Here is a 21519-nt window from a genome sequence, read left to right as displayed (position 1 = left end):
TGTGGCAGAGGGTTTGCTTTAATGCAATACTTTACAAGACACAAACAAAGCCACTGGTAAGAGTTTGTCATATTGATGCTTGGGAGGACACGCCTGCCCAGTACGGATGATAGAAACAGCTGTTATAAGCTGTTGAATAAAGCTTTACAATGTTATATATTTGTATTTTGATTGACATGCTGATCACTGGTATTCCTTACCATCACTGACTTGTCATTCACATAGTTGCCTAAATTAAGTCATTACATTTTTATTTAAAATCTTTCCTTTATATATTTTCTTGTCTCTAAATAAATAAATACAATTCTAATCAAACTCCAACCCTCCATAAAAAGTGTTTTCTTTTAAACATTTGTGATTATTTTCACAAAGTCATTAACACACAAAGAAACAAAGTGAAACTGCCATCAGATTTCTGCCCTTTTTTAAAGAAACATTTCACCACTCCTTCTTCATTCACCTATCAATGATTATAGGTGGTTTGTCAATTAATAGTTCATCGATCAGGGATGATACAAGCTCCTCCAGGATGACATAGAAGGTGTCTTTGGTGCCACTTAACTTTGTTGGTCCTGAGTAGAGCGTCCTCATCTGGTCCTGGGTGGTGCATTTAACCATCAACTTATCATAGCCCTCGTCAGCGATAACCCCTGTCTAGGAGTCTTGTCATCCGTGTCCTTTCCCCTAAAATTAAACTTCAAATGTATTCAGCTTCTCATTCACCCTTCAATTCTCTGATTAGAAATGGCTCCTGCTCTTTCAGGATCTCTAAGAAAATATCTTTGCCTTTGGGGCCACATCCTGTCAGGGGCCCATCAAAGAGCTTCCTCATCTTCTTCTGTTTGGTTCTTTCAGATCTCACGTCACTGTAGCCATTGTCAGTGATGACTCCTCTCTTCAGGAGTCTGTCCAAGATGGGGCCTTGGCCTGGTAGAGCAGCAAGTCACAGTGTACTTTCAGCGGAAAGCCAGATCTCACGAGAACTCCTTTTGGAGAGAAGGTTGGATGGAGGATCTTGACGTGGAAGCGGGTGACTTCATCCACTTGTTTTACGGACACACCACAGTCTTCTACATGTAGAACTCTCACTTTCTCTTTGAAGGAGGGATCATCGCCTGCAGAGATAAAAACAGGCACATTTGCATAAACATCAGGTTGACATCAACAACAAGGCTTTTTAAAAGTAGTTTGCATCAGTTATATTTTAGTTTTAAAAAAATCTACGCCCATACCGAAACAGGCAAAATGTGGCAGATGTACTTCTTCCAGTTCTCCTGCAATGATTGTGACGTCCAATAGGGGGCCTCCTTGCTTGTACCCCAAGCTTTTCATCATTGCACTGTGAGGTTCCCAGGAGCTGAATTGATACTGCAGACTGACATGGTCTTTACACACCCATCGGAGCCCTGATACTCTGCACTCGTAGCGCCCCGCGGGAGACATGCTAGGTACGGCATGAAAAGAAGACAGAATGGATTTAGTAAGTAAGTCATGTATTTAATTGTTTATCAGCAGTTGACAAACATAATAACAGTTACTTTACTTTGTTAAACTTTTCTGTAGATCCTCACATACTTGTATTTCCTACGTTTTTACAAGTAGTTCAACAAATGCTATAAAGTCAGACTTTCTTTAAATAATGGATAGGAGGTTTATTCCATCTAGTTACTGTTATCTTAAAACAGAATTGTTGGATAGCAAACCTGAAAGCTTTTATCATTCTGTATATGGTGAGGGACTAATACATTCCAGGAGTGTACCTGAACATTGGGGCTTCTTCAATGATGACCACAGGTTCAACCTGAACCCAGTTGGTAGACTCCTGAATAAGAGAACATTGATCTCTGATTATCACAGATGATCAAACTGTAATTACGACATCATTTTAAAAACATTTTAGTGTAAAATATGTACTTTGAAGGGTTTCTTTTCCTTCACTTTTGTAAACCTTATTCTATACATTTATTTTTACATGAATGAAGAATGGTTTCTGATTTGAACAATACACTCTTAGAAAAAAAGTAGCTAAATTAAACAATATAGGGTTCTTTGGTTGGTCCCCATAGGGGAACCCTTTTTTGTGCTAGGTAGAACCCTTTGCAGAGGTTTCTACCTAGAACCCTCTATGTAGGGTTCATCATAGAACCCCCTGTAAATGGTTCTACCTAGAACCCTCTATGAATGTATCTACTTAGAACCCTTTTATTTTTGGAGGGTTCTTCATTAGAACCCTCTATGAATGGTTCCACCAACCTTAACCAATGAAACTTTTTATGACAATACATTACATTACATATATCATAAGGCCTTTCTTTGAATGCCTAGTTATACAATAACACAGTGGTGGTAGGAAACTCCTGGTTTACAGGCCACAGCAGGCCTGCAAGTCACATTATGCTCACTTGCAAAGTGATGTGGAATTGGAATTGGAATCCAGCCAGTGTGAGGATATCCAACAATTCAAATTTGTATCACCCACAACCTGCATTCAGAATAACTGTCAGGGTAGGGAATATTGATAAATGAGACTAAATCTAAACTTGAACAACCATCCCAGTAACGGGTGCAATAAGTCCAAGGACTAACAGACTGTATTAGTTTAGGAATATGTATGTTATTTATCTTTTTGTAGCACAAGATTAATCAACCAGTCAATGTACATGCAATAGCACAGGTTTTGAAACAAACAATTCTTAAAATCAACCGGCAATAGAATATGCTGGGAAATACACTGCTCAAAAAAATAAAGGGAACACTAAAATAACACATCCTAGATCTGAATGAATGAAATATTCTTATTAAATACTTTTTTCTTTACATAGTTGAATGTGCTGACAACAAAATCACACAAAAATTATCAATGGAAATCAAATTTATCAACCCATGGAGGCCTGGATTTGGAGTCACACTCAAAATTAAAGTGGAAAACCACACTACAGGCTGATCCAACTTTGATGTAATGTCCTTAAAACAAGTCAAAATGAGGCTCAGTAGTGTGTGTGGCCTCCGCGTGCCTGTATGACCTCCCTACAACGCCTGGGCATGCTCCTGATGAGGTGGCGGATGGTCTCCTGAGGGATCTCCTCCCAGACCTGGACTAAAGCATCCGCCAACTCCTGGACAGTCTGTGGTGCTACTTTTAAAAAGCCTTGTTGTTGGTGGATGGAGCGAGACATGATGTCCCAGATGTGCTCAATTGGATTCAGGTCTGGGGAACGGGCAGACCAGTCCATAGCATCAATGCCTTCCTCTTGCAGGAACTGCTGACACACTCCAGCCACATGAGGTCTAGCATTGCCTTGCATTAGGAGGAACCCAGGGCCAACCACACCAGCATATGGTCTCACAAGGGGTCTGAGGATCTCATCTCGGTACCTAATGGCAGTCAGGCTACCTCTTGCAGGCACATGGAGGGCTGAGCGGCACCCCAAAGAAATGCCACCCCACACCATGACTGATCCACCGCCAAACCGGTCATGCTGGAGGATGTTGCAGGCAGCAGAATGTTCTCCACAGCGTCTCCAGACTGTCACGTCTGTCACATGTGCTCAGTGTGAACCTGCTTTCATCTGTGAAGAGCACAGGGCACCAGTGGCGAATTTGCCAATCTTGGTGTTCTCTGGCAAATGCCAAACGTCCTGCACGGTGTTGGGCTGTAAGCATGGAGTCTGTTTCTGACAGTTTGAGCAGACACATGCACATTTGTGGCCTGCTGGAGGTCATTTTGCAGGGCTCTGGCAGTGCTCCTCCTTGCACAAAGGCGGAGGTAGCGGTCCTGCTGCTGGGTTGTTGCCCTCCTACGGCCTCCTCCACATCTCCTGATGTACTGGCCTGTCTCCCGGTAGCGCCTCCATGCTCTGGACACTACGCTGACAGACACAGCAAACCTTCTTGCCACAGCTCGCATTGATGTGCCATCCTGGATGAGCTGCACTACCTGAGCCACATGTGTGGGTTGTAGACTCCGTCTCATGCTACCACAAGAGTGAAAGCACCGCCAGCATTCAAAAGTGACCAAAACATCAGCCAGGAAGCATAGGAACTGAGAAGTGGTCTGCAGAACCACTCCTTTATTGGGGGTGTCTTGCTAATTGCCTATAATTTCCACCTGTTGTCGATTCCATTTGCACAACAGCATGTGACATTTATTGTCAATCAGTGTTGCTTCCTAAGTGGACAGTTTGATTTCACAGAAGTGTGATTGACTTGGAGTTACATTGTGTTGTTTAAGTGTTCCCTTTATTTTTTTGAGCAGTGTATGATATTGATGGGTGTGGTTTTTAATGTTATACTCTACATAGAGGAAAAATGACAACCACTCAGCTGGTTATTAATATCAACACTGGGGTTATTTTACACCACTATGTCAGTTACATGTCAAATGATAAAAGGGAATACCAGATATATGCACAAATATTCCCATATAGGTTTACTCACACCTATCTTTTTAAACTCCTGAAGTTAAAGTTTAAACACAAATGTCCAGGCACTATGTAAAATAAAAATGTACAATAAATAAACTTATTCAGATTCAGAAGGGGTTCTGTGTAGAAGGTTTCTTGCCTTCCAAAGAAACCTTCTTGCCTTAAAAAAAATCTAAATATACTTTTCTTCCAAAAACAGTTCTTTGCATGTTAATGGTTTTACGTAGAACCCTTTGCCTTACAAATATCCATTGTCTCCCAAAAAGGGTTCTTCAGATGACAAGGATTGTTGGTAGAACCCTACCCCTCCACAAAGAACTCTTTTATAATCCTGCTGTCAATTGGGTAATTCCATCTGAAAATGGAGCTACATTTTTGGGATTTTCCCACCACATTTTCTTATTTTTCCTGAAAACAATTTACATTCATGAATTCCGAGCACAGTCAACATAGGTGGTGGTAAAGAATTTGGATTTGTCAAACACTTATCTACTACTATTGTACTCACCATGACATTGGCACATGTTGCGCAGCTTCTCACGGGCTCTGGGGACAGACATATCAATCAGAAAATCAAGTACACAAAGTACTAACCACTGTGTTAATACAGTCGTGGCCAAAAGTTTTGAGAATGACACAAATATAAATTTTCACAGAGTCTGCTGCCTCAGTTTGTATAATGGCAATTTACATATACTCTAGAATGTTATGAAGAGTGATGAGATGAATTGCAATGAATTGCAAAGTCCCTCTTAGCCATGCAAATTAACTGAATCCCCCAAAAACATTTCCACTGCATTTCAGCCCTGCCACAAAAGGACCAGCTGACATCACGTCAGTGATTCTCTCGTTAACACAGGTGTGAGTGTTGATGAGGACAAGGCTGGAAATCACTCTTTCATGCTGATTGAGTTCGAATAACAGACTGGAAGGAGGGTGGTGCATGGAATCATTGTTCTTCCTCTGTCAGCCATGGTTACCTGCAAGGAAACACGTGCCGTCATCATTGCTTTGCACTAAAATGGCTTCACAGGCAAGGATATTGCTGCCAGTAAGATTGCACCTAAATCAACCATTTATCGGATCATCAAGAACTTCAATGAGAGTGGTTCAAATGTTGTGAAGAAGGCTTCAGGGCGCCCAAGAAAGTCCAGCAAGCGCCAGGACCATCTCCTAAAGTTGATTCAGCTGTGGGATCGGGGCATCACCAGTACAGAGCTTGCTCAGGAATGGCAGCAGGCAGGTGCGAGTGCATCTGCAGACACAGTGAGGCAAAGACTTTTGGAGGATGGCCTGGTGTCAAGAAGGGCAGCAAAGAAGCCACTTCTCTCCAGGAAAAACATCAGGGACAGACTGATATTCTGCAAAAGTTACAGGGATTGGACTGCTGAGGACTGGGTTAAAGTCATTTTCTCTGATGAATCCCCTTTCCCATTGTTTGGGGCATCCGGGAGAAGGCAAGGTGAACGCTACCATCAGTCCTGTGTCATGCCAACAGTAAAGCATCCTGAGACCATTCATGTGTGGGGATGCTTCTCAGCCAAGGAAGTGGGCTCACTCACAATTTTGCCTAAGAACACAGCCATGAACAAAGAACGGTACCAACACATCCTCCTAGAGAAACTTCTTCTGACCATCCAGGAACAGTTTGGTGATGAACAATGCCTTTCCCAACATGATGGAGCACCTTGTCATAAGGCAAAAGTGATAACTAAGTGGCTCGGGGAACAAAACATCGATATTTTGGGTCCATGGCCAGGAAACTCCCCAGACCTTAATCCCATTGAGAACTTGTGGTCAATCCTCAAGAGGCGGGTGGACAAACAAAAACCCACATTTTCTGACAAACTCCAAGCATTGATTATGCAAGAATGGGCTGCCATCAGTCAGGATGTGGCCCAGAAGTTAATTGACAGCATGCCAGGGCAGATTGCAGAGGTCTTGAAAAAGAAGAGTCAACACTGCAAATATTGACTCTTTGCATCAACTTCATGTAATTGTCAATAAAAGCCTTTGACACTTATGAAATGCTTGTAATTATACTTCAGTTTTCTATAGTAACATCTGACAAAACTAAGGACACTGAAGCAGCAGACTTTGTGTAAATTAATATTTGTGTCATTCTCAAATCTTTTGGCAATGACTGTACAGTCTTAATTTCCTGGTACTCAAAGCAATGTAAAATCAATGATATGACAAATATCATAAGAATTATATTTAGTGCTAACAATAATCTCCATGAGATGAGTCACAAATACTCCCAGCGTCACTGTTTCCCCCGTGTAGATTGGTGGTGATGGGTTCTGAGTTCTAAACTTGAAAATATGAAGTATCTGTATTCATTTCACTGAGGGAGAGAGGGGAATGTAGAACGTTTACATTCAGTCAGAATATGTTATTGTTAGACATGAGGGATCCTATGGGAAGAAGAATGGCCACAGTCTGGTACATGTCAACATGACAGTTGTGACTTGAGGAGAAGTGAGGAATTTGAGCAGAGGTCAGGTTAGGTCAGATGAAGTGAGGAAGAACAGATATCACTAAAATTCTGTCTAGCAACAGAGATGTATTGGATGTTCAGAGGTGTAAGGGTAGGAGCATAGGAGGAAGGGTTAAATACCAGTGACTGTGTGAAGATGTCTTATCCTTTGGGTGATTAAACTTGGTTTGAGCTTTACTAATCGTCAGTGGGTTTGGAAGTCTCTTGTGTCACTCGTGTCAAAAACGTAAATTAACTTTAGTGAGAGACAATAGAGATGAAAATGAGAAATATATGACTATACAGTAACTGCCTTACCGTCTTTGATCGATTTGATGTCAGGTACTTCCAACATTTTACGAGGTACCTCCCCTGTCATCCTATCTGAATGGAAGAAATGTCCGTGATGGGATGGGTACTGTATGCCATAGGCCACAGGACCTCTAATGGTGAAGCCAAGGTAGAAGCAGACGTCTCCAGACTTCCAAACTTTGCTTTGTTGGTCGGCACAGACTTCAATCTCCTTGCCATCAACACGCGCAAACACCCTGTGCTGTCTAACCACTCCATTGACTGGAAGAAGAAGGTCCTGGACACTGGGTTTTCTCCACACCTCACCACTGATAGTGTCTGTCCTTGCCTCTGGCCTTGCCATTTGATTCTCCTTTACGAATAGGTTGTCTATTTTTGATCTATGAACCAATCTGCTCAAACCCTCACCCTTTCCCAGGAAAATAAGGGGGCGAAGGTACCTTGAGCGAAGATGCTTCTTGTATGTGTTGTTGTAGGAGTCTTGCATCTCAATAATACGTTTATTGAGGTCAATATTGAATCCTATTTTCTTATGCTCCTCGGGCCAAAACAGCAAAAGGACTAAGAGGTAAAACTCGGGGGTTTGGTTACTGTAATTGGCCAATAGATGTCTCTCCAGAGTTCTTCTTAGGATTGGCAAAGGGGTAAGCATTGGAGATGCTGCTTCAACTTTGCTTAAGATGATGTTGGCAAGGATGAAGTTTTGGGCAGCTTTGTTCTCACCACCACCATCTTTCTTTTTTTCACATTCTTGTATTTCCTCCCACAATTTTGTTATTCGGCTCAAGTTAGATTCATCATAGCCCTTATCAAGACAGCAAAGCAGTCCAGGGAAAGTAATGGCCATTTCTTCTTTGAGCTTCTGGAGGGGTACATCTATTGCAGACTCTGAGTGTATAGGTGTACATGTCCCCACGTATTTGCAGTAACAGTTCTTGACATCAGTCTGAAAGTAATTTGGTTCATTTATTTTCATGCTGGGCTTGGAGTACGTCAGGTAACCATCAAAAAACTCAAATTTCCTCTCCACCTCATCCCTGAGGTTGATGATGAGTGGCTTGTACTTGAAGAGCTGATTGATTGATATGAAAAAGGAGTCAGCGGATATTTCCATGGTAAGGACCTTTTGCCAGTTATTGTCAAGAGAGACAAGTGAGTCAAAAACGATGTTGGCAACCCGTAGATATCCAAATAGTCCTCTGTTGTTAAAGATGTGTGAAACTTTTGTCATACCATCATCTTGCATGTCTGCTCCTTGCTCATTTTCAGCAGCCCTTTCCACATCTTTGAAAGCCTCAAATGCCTTTACTGCCAGTTGCAAGATGTCTTGTGCAGAGATGGAAGGATCATGGACCCTGCTATTTAAATGTTTCTTGTATACTTGCCCCAGAGTGTCAGCAACAAATGAATTCTTAGGATCTCTGTCTTTTGCTATTTTTGCCCACTGCTCTGCTACACCATAGTCCTCCATCCTAAGGTAAAAGAAACGAGCAAGAGCTTGAGGAAAAAATGGGTTTTGCGTGATTTTCTCTGAAGCTAATTGCAAAACAGATACACAATTGCTTTTGATTTCATTGGCTTCAATATCGTGAATCAACCTGGAAAACGTGTCTTTCCTCTCTTCTCCCATTTCCCTTTTCGTTGGCTTGTTTTGTAAAACACATACATGTCCTGTATTCTGCTGATGGTCCACTGTGATTTCCCTCTTAGTTAGCATGTCTTTGATGACAGGCATCAAATGTTGCTGCACCTCTTCTCCACAAAAGTCTATCAGAAAGTTCCTTGCTGTATCACTCCTGGTCACACCTGCTGTAGCCAATACCTTAACACACTGCTGTGCAATCAGTGGGTGAGCCATGCGGACATGTTTGTCTTGTCCCTGTTGTGAAGGGAATGTCACTATCAGATGACTGAAAGGCTCCATTCGCTGCTCAAAGGAAGGGCCTCCATAATTGGGATCTGGAGGCCCCAGGAATGCCTGACATTGAGACTCCAGAAGGTGGGATCCAGGGACATAGGCATTCACCAGTGATAAGAATGAAAGAAGCTGGGATTTTTTAGGCCTTCTTTTTTTCCTGACATCTAAAAAGGCACATGTTTCTTTAACATAATCTCCACTGAAATTTTCTCGCATTATGTTAAAGCCATGAAACTGTTTGTGTTCATTGCTGTAGCTTCGACTGATCTCAATCTGTTTCTCCTCAAACTGTTTTTTCTCTGCTTCAGAAAGTTCCATCCTGAGAATAACATGTCTTGATTTGTTATGGTCCTCTTGTTTGATAACTTCCTTACGCACACAGTTTAAAATGATGACCACAGGCATGTGGGTTGTAATGTTTCGGTCTGTAATCTCTTTGATGATGGCATCCTGCAGATTCTCCAGAATACGCTCATCTTCCAGCAGTAAGAGCACAGTGTTCTGGTGGCCTTGACCGCCTGCAGTGAAAAGGTGAATCACCTGCTTGGCGATAGCAGTAATATCTGAGGTAGGGCCTGTTAGAACAGCACACCTCAGTGTTTTCCTCATGTCCCAGAGAACCTGCTTGGCCAGAGTGGTTCCCCCACTGCCTGGCTGATACATCAGATTCATGGTAGAAGTCAGGTCACCCTTACATGGTTTCTTAATATTTTGTATCAGCTCCGTGTACCCGTCTCTTTTTATAAAGGTTGTTGTTTTATCAGCTGAAGTTGCCCTTTCAGCCCAGCAGAAGTTAAGCCATTGAGGTGGGGCTCCTCTGTAAAAATCTACCTCGGTCTTCTTAGCTACTTTGGAGTCTATGTCCTCTTCTTCAAATGCATTTGCGTACAAAACATCCAGAAGTGAAAGGGAATCCCTGATTTGACTTCCAACATACATTTCACGACCACGGGCATTGGACAGAGATGACCCCTTGTTGTGTGCCATCTTTTTTGTCTCCTTTCGCAAGCTGAACCAGTTTTCTGAATGTTAGTTGTTCTTCATGTGGTGTCATGGACTCTAAAAAAGGAGACAATAATGTTTAAGTAAGAATGTCGAAGGACATTAATTAAGGCTGTGTACAGAAAAAGGCTGTATCTTTGACTTTGTTGGATTTATCTTCTGACAATGCATGCCGCTGATAATTGCAGACGGTGTGTGTTTTGCTTCTTGTTGCTACCCTCTCGTATACGTTTTTTTCAATAACTTTTTTTTCACAAGTACCGTGCCATCAGAAAGTATTCATACTCCTTGACTTATTCCACATGTTACAGCCTGAATTCAATATGGATTAAATGTATATTTTCCCCCTCAACCATCTACACACAATAGCCCATAACAACAAAGTGAAAACATGTTTTTAGAAATGTTTGCAAATTTATTGAAAATGAAAAACAGAAAGATCTAATTTACGTGAGTATGCACACCCCTGAAACAAAACTTTGTAGAAGCACCGTTGGCAGTAATATTAGCTGTGAGTCTCTAAGAGCTTTCCACACCTGGATTGTGCAACATTTGCCAAATATTATTTGAAAAATTCTTCAAGCTCTGTCAAATTGGTTGTTGGTCATTGCTAGACAGTCATTTTCAGGTGTTGCCATAGATTTTCAAGTAGATTTAAGTCAAAACTGTAACTCGGCCGCTCAGGAACATGCAACTCCAGTGTAGATTTGGCCTTGTTTTTTAGTTTATTGTCCTGCTCAAAGGTGAATTAATCTCCCAGTGTCTGGTGGAAAGCTTGCCATAACAAAGGGGTTGAATACTTATTGACTCAAGACTTTTCAGCTTTTCAAATGTAATAAATTTGCTTTTCAAATGTAATTAATTTGTTAAGGTTTCTAAAAACATAATTCCACTCTGACATCATGAGGTATTTTGTGTAGGCCAGTGACAAAAATCTACATTTAATCAAAATGTGGAAAAAGTTAAGGTTTGTGAATAGTTTAAAAGTTTTTACTCGCAGCTATACCAAATATAGCTGCGAGCAGCAATGAACAGGGTTCATAGGATGACAGAAAGGACAAAATATCAGTTTGATAATAAAGGAAGTACTCTACCATGCAGGAACTATATTCCTTTATGTCCAATCAGTGACCCTGTTGATTTAAATGTCAGTACACTCCACATTAGCGTTCAAAATACTTCAATGCAATCTCACAGCTTTAATACTCTGACAGAGCAAGTGGTAGGACTTCCGGTTTCTCATTTGACCGAATACAAGATCCACTTTTCATTATGGGCAACAATATGTGATTGTACAGCTATACTAATCACAATATTTCACACTGTTTGCCTGCTTACTTTTAATCTAACAGTCCGCTTGATCAATAGTTCTTGCACTAGTATCTATGGTGCCTCTGATGCTAATGACAGTGCCTTGTAAAAGTACTCATACCCAGTGGATTTCTTCACATTGTATTACATGTTAGAAACTCCTTTTGGCGAGGGATTAAGGCTGTGAGTCTTCATGGGAAAGTCTCTACGAGCTTTACACACTTGGATTGTGCAATATTAGCCCGCTATTCTTTTCATAATTATTCAAACTCTGTCAAGATGTTGGGGATAATGGCTAGACAAACATTTGCAAGTCTTGCTATAGAATTTCAAGCAGATTTAAGTCAAAACTAACTTGGCTACTATGGTTGACAAAAAAAACTGTAAATGGGAATACATCCTTGACTGACAATATCTGAGTTTGCATGAAATCCAGACCTGTTTTGTGCTGGTATTCTACTCCTTGTAGCTTGTGTTATATGCCAAACTTGTCATGGCAAGGAGCAGCGGAGTGGCATGTTAGCACAAACATACTGGTACCTGTTGTGTAGCTGTTTTAAAAATGTATTCTCTTATTTTCAATGACGGCCTAGGAACTGCCTTGTTCAGGGGCAGAACAACAGATTTTTACCTTGTCAGCTCAGGGATTCAATCTTGCAACATGTCAGTTACTAGTCCAACACTCTAACCACTAGGGTACCTGCCATCCTGTTAGTGATAAGAGGGGAATCCATTGTGAGGAATATTTTAACCCTGGGCTTGTTTATTTGCATTTTGTCTCGTAGGCTAATTTTACATTTTATATCCTGTTTATGTCGCCCTTAGCCAATAACGCTTGTGTACTCTTAAAGGGACAAACACCTATTTAACATGAACATAACAGTAACCATGCTAGAAAACTTACACAGTTTAAAATTAATGATGTAGGCTTCATGTGTAAACAAAACCTAAAAAAAATACTACTAACACATTTAAATACATTTAACATGATTGATGTTAGCCTACTCACTGCAGGGGACAGAGACATTGTTTTCACAGAATATTAGGTTACAGTACTCACAGTGTCTTCATCATACTTCCTTCCATGGTGTCTCCCCATATCCAGAATGTAGGGCTAATATTATTTACAAACCAGATAATCAAGCAAATAATCTAGACCATCAAAATACATATTGTCGAGAGTAGACTAGCAAACTGGAAAGTTAGCCAAGCAGCAGCAATTCAGTCTTCTCCCAGAAGGGCACGGCTGTATTTTATTATGGGTGTTTGTGGGAGTTACTCAATCTCATATTTCCTGACCACCTTTGATATATACAGTACCGTAAATTTAGATTGAGTAGGTATATCCAAACCTTAAAAATATCATTTGTTCTGTCAAACAGGAGTTACCTTGCCAGGTAGATCAGTAGCCAGTTTCTGCTCTCCTTGCTGGTCCTATACGCCAGCCTTTCAGAAGCTTTACCTTCACACAGCCAAACCGGAAAACAGCCTACCCAAATGCTCTGAGGTGTCTGCATGGTCTTAACGCACACCAGAGCCTTGTTTTGCATCTCAGTGCAATGATAAAACCGGAGGAGATGACAAAAAAGCAATTTCAGAATGTGCGCGGATCATGTCCTCCCCGTCCCCTGTGAAGGTTGCGCTCCTGCAGTGCACTCCTTTTGACCAGAGCCCTATGCTCTATATGAGGAATAGGACACATACTGGATGTTAATGTGGCAGGACAAAGATCATCTTTACTCCTTTTGACCAGAGCCCTATGCTCTATATGAGGAATAGGACACATACTGGATGTTAATGTGGCAGGACAAAGATCATCTTTACTCCTTTTGACCAGAGCCCTATGCTCTATATGAGGAATAGGACACATACTGGATGTTAATGTGGCAGGACAAAGATCATCTTTACTCACATCAGTGTAGGCTTACTTGTACCTGTGTCCCTGGTGTGGATGATAGTAAAGGTGGATGATGAAACCATATTCTGCCTCCAAAATGACTCCCTATTCCCTATATAGTACACTAATTTTGACCAGAGCCCAGGGAATTAGGGTTAAATGATCACATGATACAGCTCTCAGTAGGTTAGCAAATATATTTTAATATATAATATAATATTTATATTCATTTTAGCACAATGATAAAATGGCATCACTTCAGTTTAATGTCATTTCAATCAGAACAAAAGCCACATTTAAATACATATGCTAATACCTTGTCTTTTATTTATTTATTTGTTTGCTGTCGTTGGAAAATAAATCATTCGAATGTTCTTTTGGTCCTGTAAAAGAAGCATCCTAATCCAATCTAACAGCATAAAGCCTACGGCATCCAGTGGGCGATATGATAACAATAAAACGTGTTGTAGTGGTTGTTTTCCAGGCTGACTACTTTGCAGATGCATGCCAGATCGCACAATGCATGGATAGGTGTTTAACATTTAAACTAACCCCATCAAATGATATAGCAATCTGATGCCCAACTTCACAGTCCATCACGTGGCACGCAACCATTGGTAAATGCAGTGCAACGTCTGCAATGTGGTCAGCCTGGAACATGACCAATCTTTTATCACATGGTTAGAACAGAGTTTTTCAAGACGAGCAACACAGGAGATGCTATACGGACACGCCTGACACCCAAATTGATTACCTATGTTGCAAATTGAGAGTCAAGTGGAGATGAACGGATTCGGTTAAGTCAGTTCATTTAGTCAGTCGTCCTGATGAGCCCTTCCCAGCTAGCTTACCGTATAGCCTCTCCCAAGCCATATCTCTCATTCAGATTGATGCAACATCCTGTCATGGGGGTAAGAATGAGACCGTTTCATTGGCTAATCAGAGAAAACCTGACCTTTGACCTGCATTTACCTAATGGTTTGTTACCACAGATATGTTGTGGTTGAGATATGATTCGATATGATGCAAGAGACAGCATGATGACTGATGCTTTTGGACTTTGGACACCTATTATATTGTGGCTCAATAAAGTCAGTCTCAGTCTGTGATATCATATTGAAACAGGATCATAAACAGAACACTTTCCAACCACATTTAAAACAGCCAGATAAAATGCAGTGATCCATAAGGAAAACCTTTTCTTACTTGTATTCACTTTGGATACCTCCTGCCTGCTTTATACTACACTGCCTGAGTTCCCCCGGAAATATAAAGTTCCTACATGGTAAAATCAAACAGTTAGATGCCTCTATCTAGGCTACGTCCCAATTATCTATCCCTCCTCCTGTGTGGACTTGTTCACCTCCCTTTGCTGATTTCAAGAAAATAACTGCCCCATTTCTCCACCAATACAGTGTTTTTAGATATGTGGGAAGAAGTGAACAAGTGTACACTTCAGGAGGAAGGAGATATTATTGGGACGCAGACCCTAGTCTATCCAACCCAAGCACAGGAATGTTGTGACTCATGACCTTACGATGACCTCTACTCACGTTGACGGACAACACCACACCACTGCAGTTCCAATTATTACATTTTAAAAGACGAACGGAAACATTTTAGTAAGTAAAGGTAATTTTTTAAACCAAATGTGATCAATATGCATGTTCCTACCCTTAAATCGGCTGAAAAACTCATATTTATGTTAAAATGTTTAGAAAACTGCCGCCATCTTAATGACGTCATCATTCGAGTGGTTCCTCTGATAGGCAGCCCAGATTACAATACATGTTAGTAGCCTCATTGTTTTCATTTTGATAACAATTTTTAAAAAAAATGAAAATAAGTGCATTTCTTTTAAGGATATCCTGTTGGAGACGGGCCAGGTAACATGGTATGAATGATAAATTGAACAACAACAAAAATGTACTGTGCAAAGGGGGTTATCATCGCTAGCGAGCTAGTCCAAAACCACGGCAAGCTCAGTTGACATTGATGGATATTTTGCTAGCTGGTGATGTTAGCAGATCAGCTTGCTACAGTGCAGGATTTTACTATGGATTTTGGATTTCACTATGGACATTGGCAACATTATTAGGTAACTTGCTGCAATTGATTTAATAGGAGTAGACACTGTTAACAACCCTACTGTCTGAAGCTAACTCTTTTTTCAGAAAAGACACCTAGTTAGCTAGCTAGCTTGCATTGACTGAATATTAATTTTTCTAGCCAGATGTTTCTAGCCCAGCTATCTAGCTAGCCTCTCATATGTCTGGCACATCTGAAGTCCCTCACCACAAATCATATTGATTACCGATTTATGGTTATTATACACAATGTTTTTCCTTCTCAAACTGGTCGTTTTTTCAAATTTATTTTATTCACTTCTTGTTCAGAGTCTTGATCAGTGCCCTACATTTAGAGAGTTTGGCCAACTTTTAGAATGGATAGCACATCCAAGCATTCTAATTATCCATTCATGACAAATGTTTGGATTGTAATTGTAATCCTAGATGTTCAGTTATAGCATTGGTGAAATGTAGACAATTCAATGACCTGCTATTTGTCAACATTGCCCACATAATAAGGGGGAGCTAACATGGCTGGTGATTTGTCAACATTTTAAAATATACGTCTCTGACAACGACACGAGGGGAGTTCAACAAGGATTTAATTTGCCGCGAACATATTATTCTATCTAGTAACAATTTCAGATGAATGATTCAAATGAACATTCCAATGTTACAGTGAAGCCATAAAATCTTTTGAAGGGATTACTGTGGAAGTTTAGCAACAATATTCAAACAGAAGAAGATGTTTGCTATTTTTACTACATGTATTAGAACGTCTACATCACCACATGATTATTTCAAGTGGAAGTTTAGACCCACAACATTATGCTATTATGTTTGCCGCACACTACCTGTTGGCTGTTAGCTAGCTAATAGCTGTTAGCAAGCTAATGTTAGTGAATATTTGCAGTTAACACAAACCCAAATGGAATGTGTTAGCTTCTGTTAGCAAACAATCGCAAACCTTGTCCACCTTGTTGAACTCACCTCTCAATGAGCACCTCAAAAAACGATACACAAATGCCGCTAGCTAGTCTCTAATGCAAAAGCACACACTTTTAAAATGACTTCTTACAGCCACCAAAAACTTCCGTCTTCAACTTCCGTCTAACATATAGAGGTTACGTCCCAATATTCACACTAACATACTCCACATACATTGGAGCAATGTATTTGGCCTATTTGGAATGCAATCTAGATAGTATGCTAGTGTGGATTTTTGGAGTGTAGCCTCTGAGAGGTTGTTGAGTACACATACCAATTTTGGATTCATTCATGTCAACAGCACGTATAAGCAACTAAACTAAAGTTGGCACTTTTTTCTCTGGTGTGAAAGCTTGCTTAATGTATTTGTCGATTTTCACATTTTACATGTTGCTATTTAGTCCTAGATGGTTGAATAGGGATGGTTTAAAAAAGTGGGGCAGCAGGGTAGCCTAGTGGCTAGAGCGGTGTACTAGTAACCGGAAGGTTGCAAGTTCAAATCCCCGAGCTGACAAGGTACAAATCTGTCCTTCTGCCCCTGAACAGGCAGTTAACCTACTGTTCCTAGGCAGTCATTGAAAATAAGAATTTGTTCTTAACTGACTTGCCTAGTTAAATAAAGGTAAAATAAATAAATAAAAATTTGCACTTTTTTAAACCCAGTCTCTCTTTCTCTCGTGGTTCAAAGATGAACAGTGGTAATTGCAAAATCAAACATGTTTGTCATTGCTGTTTCTCCTTAACAAATCTTTCAGACATTCAACATCCGCAACTTCACTAACTTCTTTCTGACAACACAGAGCTCCACACAAACATACCCAACACAATCTGCCTGGCCTATTGTACAGCATCATGTGCAAGTTCTGAACATTCAACACCTTAGAAGTTCTTTATTTCAGTAGCTAATGGCGGATGGTTCCTTCCATAGTATTCTTTGGAAACAGAAACTGTCATCCATGTTTCGGATTGGTTTCATGGTAAGGAACCATCTAACCTTAAGTTGTAAAATATTGAATTAATCCTAAAACCTTTGTAATCTATAGTTCACCAGCCACTTCAAATCCAACTCAGACCCTGGATTCAATCTATTGCAGATAAAGGAAAACCACAATGTGGGGTCGTGCACATTGTTAACATGCTCGAAAGTATAAAACCGCTAACCTGTAAAAAAACATTTAAACCGATAAACCCAGTAAGTTGTTCCTCTCGCAGACCTTATTGCCATTGGATATTGAGACGAAACCACACCTGTTCTTAGAAAAACAACCCAAACATTTAGAATAAACCCATAGTACAGTTTTCCCAGTTATCTGTGATTGATTGAATTTAGAGTTTTCATCTAGTAGTTCACTGCACTGCACTGACCCCAAATCCACCCTCCTCTGTCTCTACCTCTCTATCCATGTGGTCACAACTGCAGATCAACACTTTATTCTACAACAAAACATTTAAATAAAGGAACAAACGTCTGAGTGAGATATTTAGAGTTCTTTTGATTTTCGCTTTCTTATTCAGTGGCCTGCCTATTGATCATTACATTTCACGACACAACAAAGACAAGCATTTCTATCAAAAACAATGACAATAATCCGATCCCAACGAAGCCACAACAATGATGTGAAGGGATTATCACAATGGATCTTCTGTTGTAATTTAGCAACTGTCTGGATAATCTTGGGTGTATTTTGGGTGTGTAGTCCACCCCCCAAAAAAGGGAAGATGTTTTATTTGTCACATACACCCGATAAGTGCAGTGAAACGTGCTGTTTAACAGGGTCAGTCAACCATAGTAGTTTGATGCCCCTGGAGCAAATTAGGGTTAAGTGCCTTGCTCAAGGGCACATCGACAGGTTTTTCAACCTTTCGGTTACTGGCCCAATGCTCTAACCACTAGCCTACCTGCTACCCTTAAATACCTTAAATGATCAAAATAAATGTAAAATAAAATACTGGAATATAATCTGTTGTTTTTTAAGAAAAGGTGGTCATATCTCCTAATTATTAAAAGCAATGCAACCCCTAAATCCATATATAAAGATGAAAACATAGAGCTAAATTCTTACTCAACATCAGCTAAGTGACACGTTTTTATCCCATGATTTGTCTCCAGTTAGTTAACATATCAGGATACTTAAAAAAATCAAAAACAAACAATATATTGGCATTAAATACATTAATCCATTACAAAACAAGCACATGGATATAAATTCACAATATATATGTACAACCTAATTTATTTTTTTTGAAAAAACTTCGGAAAATTAACATCTTAAAAATTCCTTCAATCATAATTTAAGTGTATTGAATGCAATCTAAGGGAAAAGGGCAAGGTAAAACTCTTAGTTTGAAAAGTTTGAATTTAAATTGTAGTTTGATGAGCTCAATTTAACAGTAAGTAATGTCTTGGTTATATTCTTAGATATTTGTCATATATGCTATATTTATTATTATTGTTATTATCATTATTATAATTTTTTTGTTGCATTTTTATATTTATATTTTTCTCAGCATTTCTTTGTAACTTGATATGTAATATGTCATTCCAAATTGACATCATGTGTGAGTGATATGTAGTTATTGTATGTGCCAATGGCCACATAAAAAGCTAAACGATGTCATACACATAATTTCTAACCAATCAGAAAGATATGAAATCCACACAGAGCCGTATGGGTTTGAGATTTTACCATAGGTATTGAACATTAGGCTGATGTCATGAAGCCCCAATGAATCAGAATGGAACAATTTCTCGGCCTTCTTAGCTACGACCAGTTCTATCGATTTTTCTGTACATGGCATATATGTAAGCTTGGATTAAAAAGAAACCATGAAATGAAAACGTCACCTAAGAACGTATGGTTGTATCTCACACAGTGTGAGTCCTTCCTTGTTGTCTTTGCATTGTAGCCAATGGGGAAAGGACTATATCAGAGTTGCCATTGGGATGGAGGAAGGGAGTGGAAGAAGATATGTGGAAGAGGGGGAAGGGAGAAAGAGAGAAGCAGTGCTTTCAGTGTTTTTTCTGAGAACAGGAATAAAAGGGGGGTTTGCATTCTTAGTAAAACATATGGCAACTTCCTCACTACTTGAATTCATTTTCTGGGCTGAAATATAAAAATATGCATAGGCTACAGTAGCTACAACAACACGTAAACAATCCCAAATACAAATGTGTTTAGATTTGAGGATAATCGTGAATGTTGTAAAGTGGAGGTTGGTTCTTATTGGTATAGGGCAATTGATTTGTATTATTGAGTTTATCGGTGTGTGTGTGTGTGTGTGTGTGTGTGTGTGTGTGTGTGTGTGTGTGTGAGTGAGGTTCACCCATCACTCTATCTACTGACATCCTACCACACAATCGCTAACATGGCACAGTCCATTATTACTCATAGTGGAATTCTGACATGAAAAAAATTGTAAAAATTTGGCGGAGCATGGCCGGACCAACTGTGTCTTAGGGCCCAGACTTTGGCGGAGCATGGCCGGACGAACTGTGTCTTAGGGCCCAGACTTTGGCGGAGCATGGCCGGACGAACTGTGTCTTAGGGCCCAGACTTTGGCGGAGCATGGCCGGACGAACTGTGTCTTAGGGCCCAGACTTTGGCGGAGCATGGCCGGACCAACTGTGTCTTAGGGCCCAGACTTTGGCGGAGCATGGCCGGACGAACTGTGTCTTAGGGCCCAGACTTTGGCGGAGCATGGCCGGACGAACTGTGTCTTAGGGCCCAGACTTTGGCGGAGCATGGCCGGACCAACTGTGTCTTAGGGCCCAGACTTTGGCGGAGCATGGCCGGACGAACTGTGTCTTAGGGCCCAGACTTTGGCGGAGCATGGCCGGACGAACTGTGTCTTAGGGCCCAGACTTTGGCGGAGCATGGCCGGACGAACTGTGTCTTAGGGCCCAGACTTTGGCGAAGCATGGCCGGACGAACTGTGTCTTAGGGCCCAGACTTTGGCGGAGCATGGCCGGACGAACTGTGTCTTAGGGCCCAGACAAGGAACATTTAAAGGCCTGCCTTCTTGGCATTGGAGAGAAAATGTTGCAGTTTTCAAGCTAATTTCCTGCCATTCTACACATTTTTTTTATATTTGATATTCTTGCTATCTGGCCGCGAACCCCGGCAGTACCTCCTGGGGTAAATGAATACATTGATTCTGTTAGAAATTTGACCCTGTCCATTTAGGTCAATTCCCTCGAGTGTAAAGTTAGAGTTGGATAAAACGCACACAGATTTTAGACCTGAGGGGTTTACAACCAAACAGGATCAGTCGGTTAGCCAGCTAATATGACTAAATCGTTTTTATTAATCATTTATGTTTTAGAAAGATAAGCTTGAAATGGGCATGGTGTAATTAACTCAACAACCTTAAACACATCTAAGTTTAGATTTCTTAATTAACCAGAAAATCAATAGTTAAATCTGGTGTTTTGTCAAAGTTAGCTGACTAATTGCTTGCGTCAGGTTACCGCGCTAGGGGTGAGATTTCTTAGTTACACTTTCATTATTTGGTGTCAGATGTATATTTTAGTTTTCCTGGAAATGGTGTGACAGAAAGAACACTGCAGTCTGTGCCAAGTTCACATTCCCAACCCACTTCTCTGCAGAAGCAGATACTCATCATCACATTCCTTCCACATAAATTGAAACTTAGAAATCATAGTTATTGTGATGTAATAGGAATGTTAATTAAGCAATAAGGCACAAGAGGCTGTATCATGACTGCAGTCACAGGCAAATGGTGTTGTTCGGCCCACAGGATTGTCAACCCATTTACCTGTGACTGTATTCCTGATACATGCCTTATTGCTTTTATAAAACTGTTACCAGCATATTCAAATAACAACGAATTAAGAGACAGCTCTTACTCCACTAGCGCGTCGTGGAACACACCATCCAAGCCGCTAATTATTGTTCAGAGAACGTTGATTACCCTCGTTGATTATCCCTTACATGTAGGGCCCTGAGTTTTCCCTGACAACACGATCTGACCAGGGAAAACTCTGTGCCCTAATTATGGTCTACCCTGGCCCTTATGAATGAGTGAATATCAGTTGAAATACAGTAATGAATGAGTGAATATCGGTTGAAATACAGTAATGAATGAGTGAATATCCGTTG

General features: G+C 40.5%; 1 protein-coding gene across 3 annotated transcripts; it reads right to left on the bottom strand.

Annotated features, from left to right (window-relative positions):
• Positions 1 to 13013, bottom strand: LOC109906334 (sterile alpha motif domain-containing protein 9-like). Of its 3 annotated transcripts, none has more exons than XM_031792966.1 (6): positions 12836 to 13013; positions 7222 to 10192; positions 4933 to 4970; positions 1761 to 1822; positions 1233 to 1444; positions 3 to 1115 (listed from the first exon to the last, which is right to left on the bottom strand). In XM_031792966.1, the coding sequence occupies exons 2-6, from the start codon at positions 10118 to 10120 to the stop codon at positions 898 to 900; spliced, it is 3429 nt and encodes a 1142-aa protein (XP_031648826.1). In that variant the 5' UTR covers positions 10121 to 10192; positions 12836 to 13013; the 3' UTR covers positions 3 to 897. The 3 variants fall into 3 exon arrangements, with proteins under 3 accessions (XP_020359573.2, XP_031648826.1, XP_031648827.1); XM_031792967.1 differs by lacking the exon at positions 12836 to 13013 and adding an exon at positions 12507 to 12786; XM_020503984.2 differs by lacking the exon at positions 12836 to 13013 and having other exon boundaries at positions 1 to 1115; positions 7222 to 12786.
• Positions 13014 to 21519: the final 8506 nt, after the last annotated feature.

Source organism: Oncorhynchus kisutch, linkage group LG16, assembly GCF_002021735.2.
Source record: "Oncorhynchus kisutch isolate 150728-3 linkage group LG16, Okis_V2, whole genome shotgun sequence".
NCBI classification, from domain to species: domain Eukaryota; kingdom Metazoa; phylum Chordata; class Actinopteri; order Salmoniformes; family Salmonidae; genus Oncorhynchus; species Oncorhynchus kisutch.
Note: the sequence above shows the minus strand (reverse complement) of the source record. Positions and strands in the feature narration are given on the sequence as shown.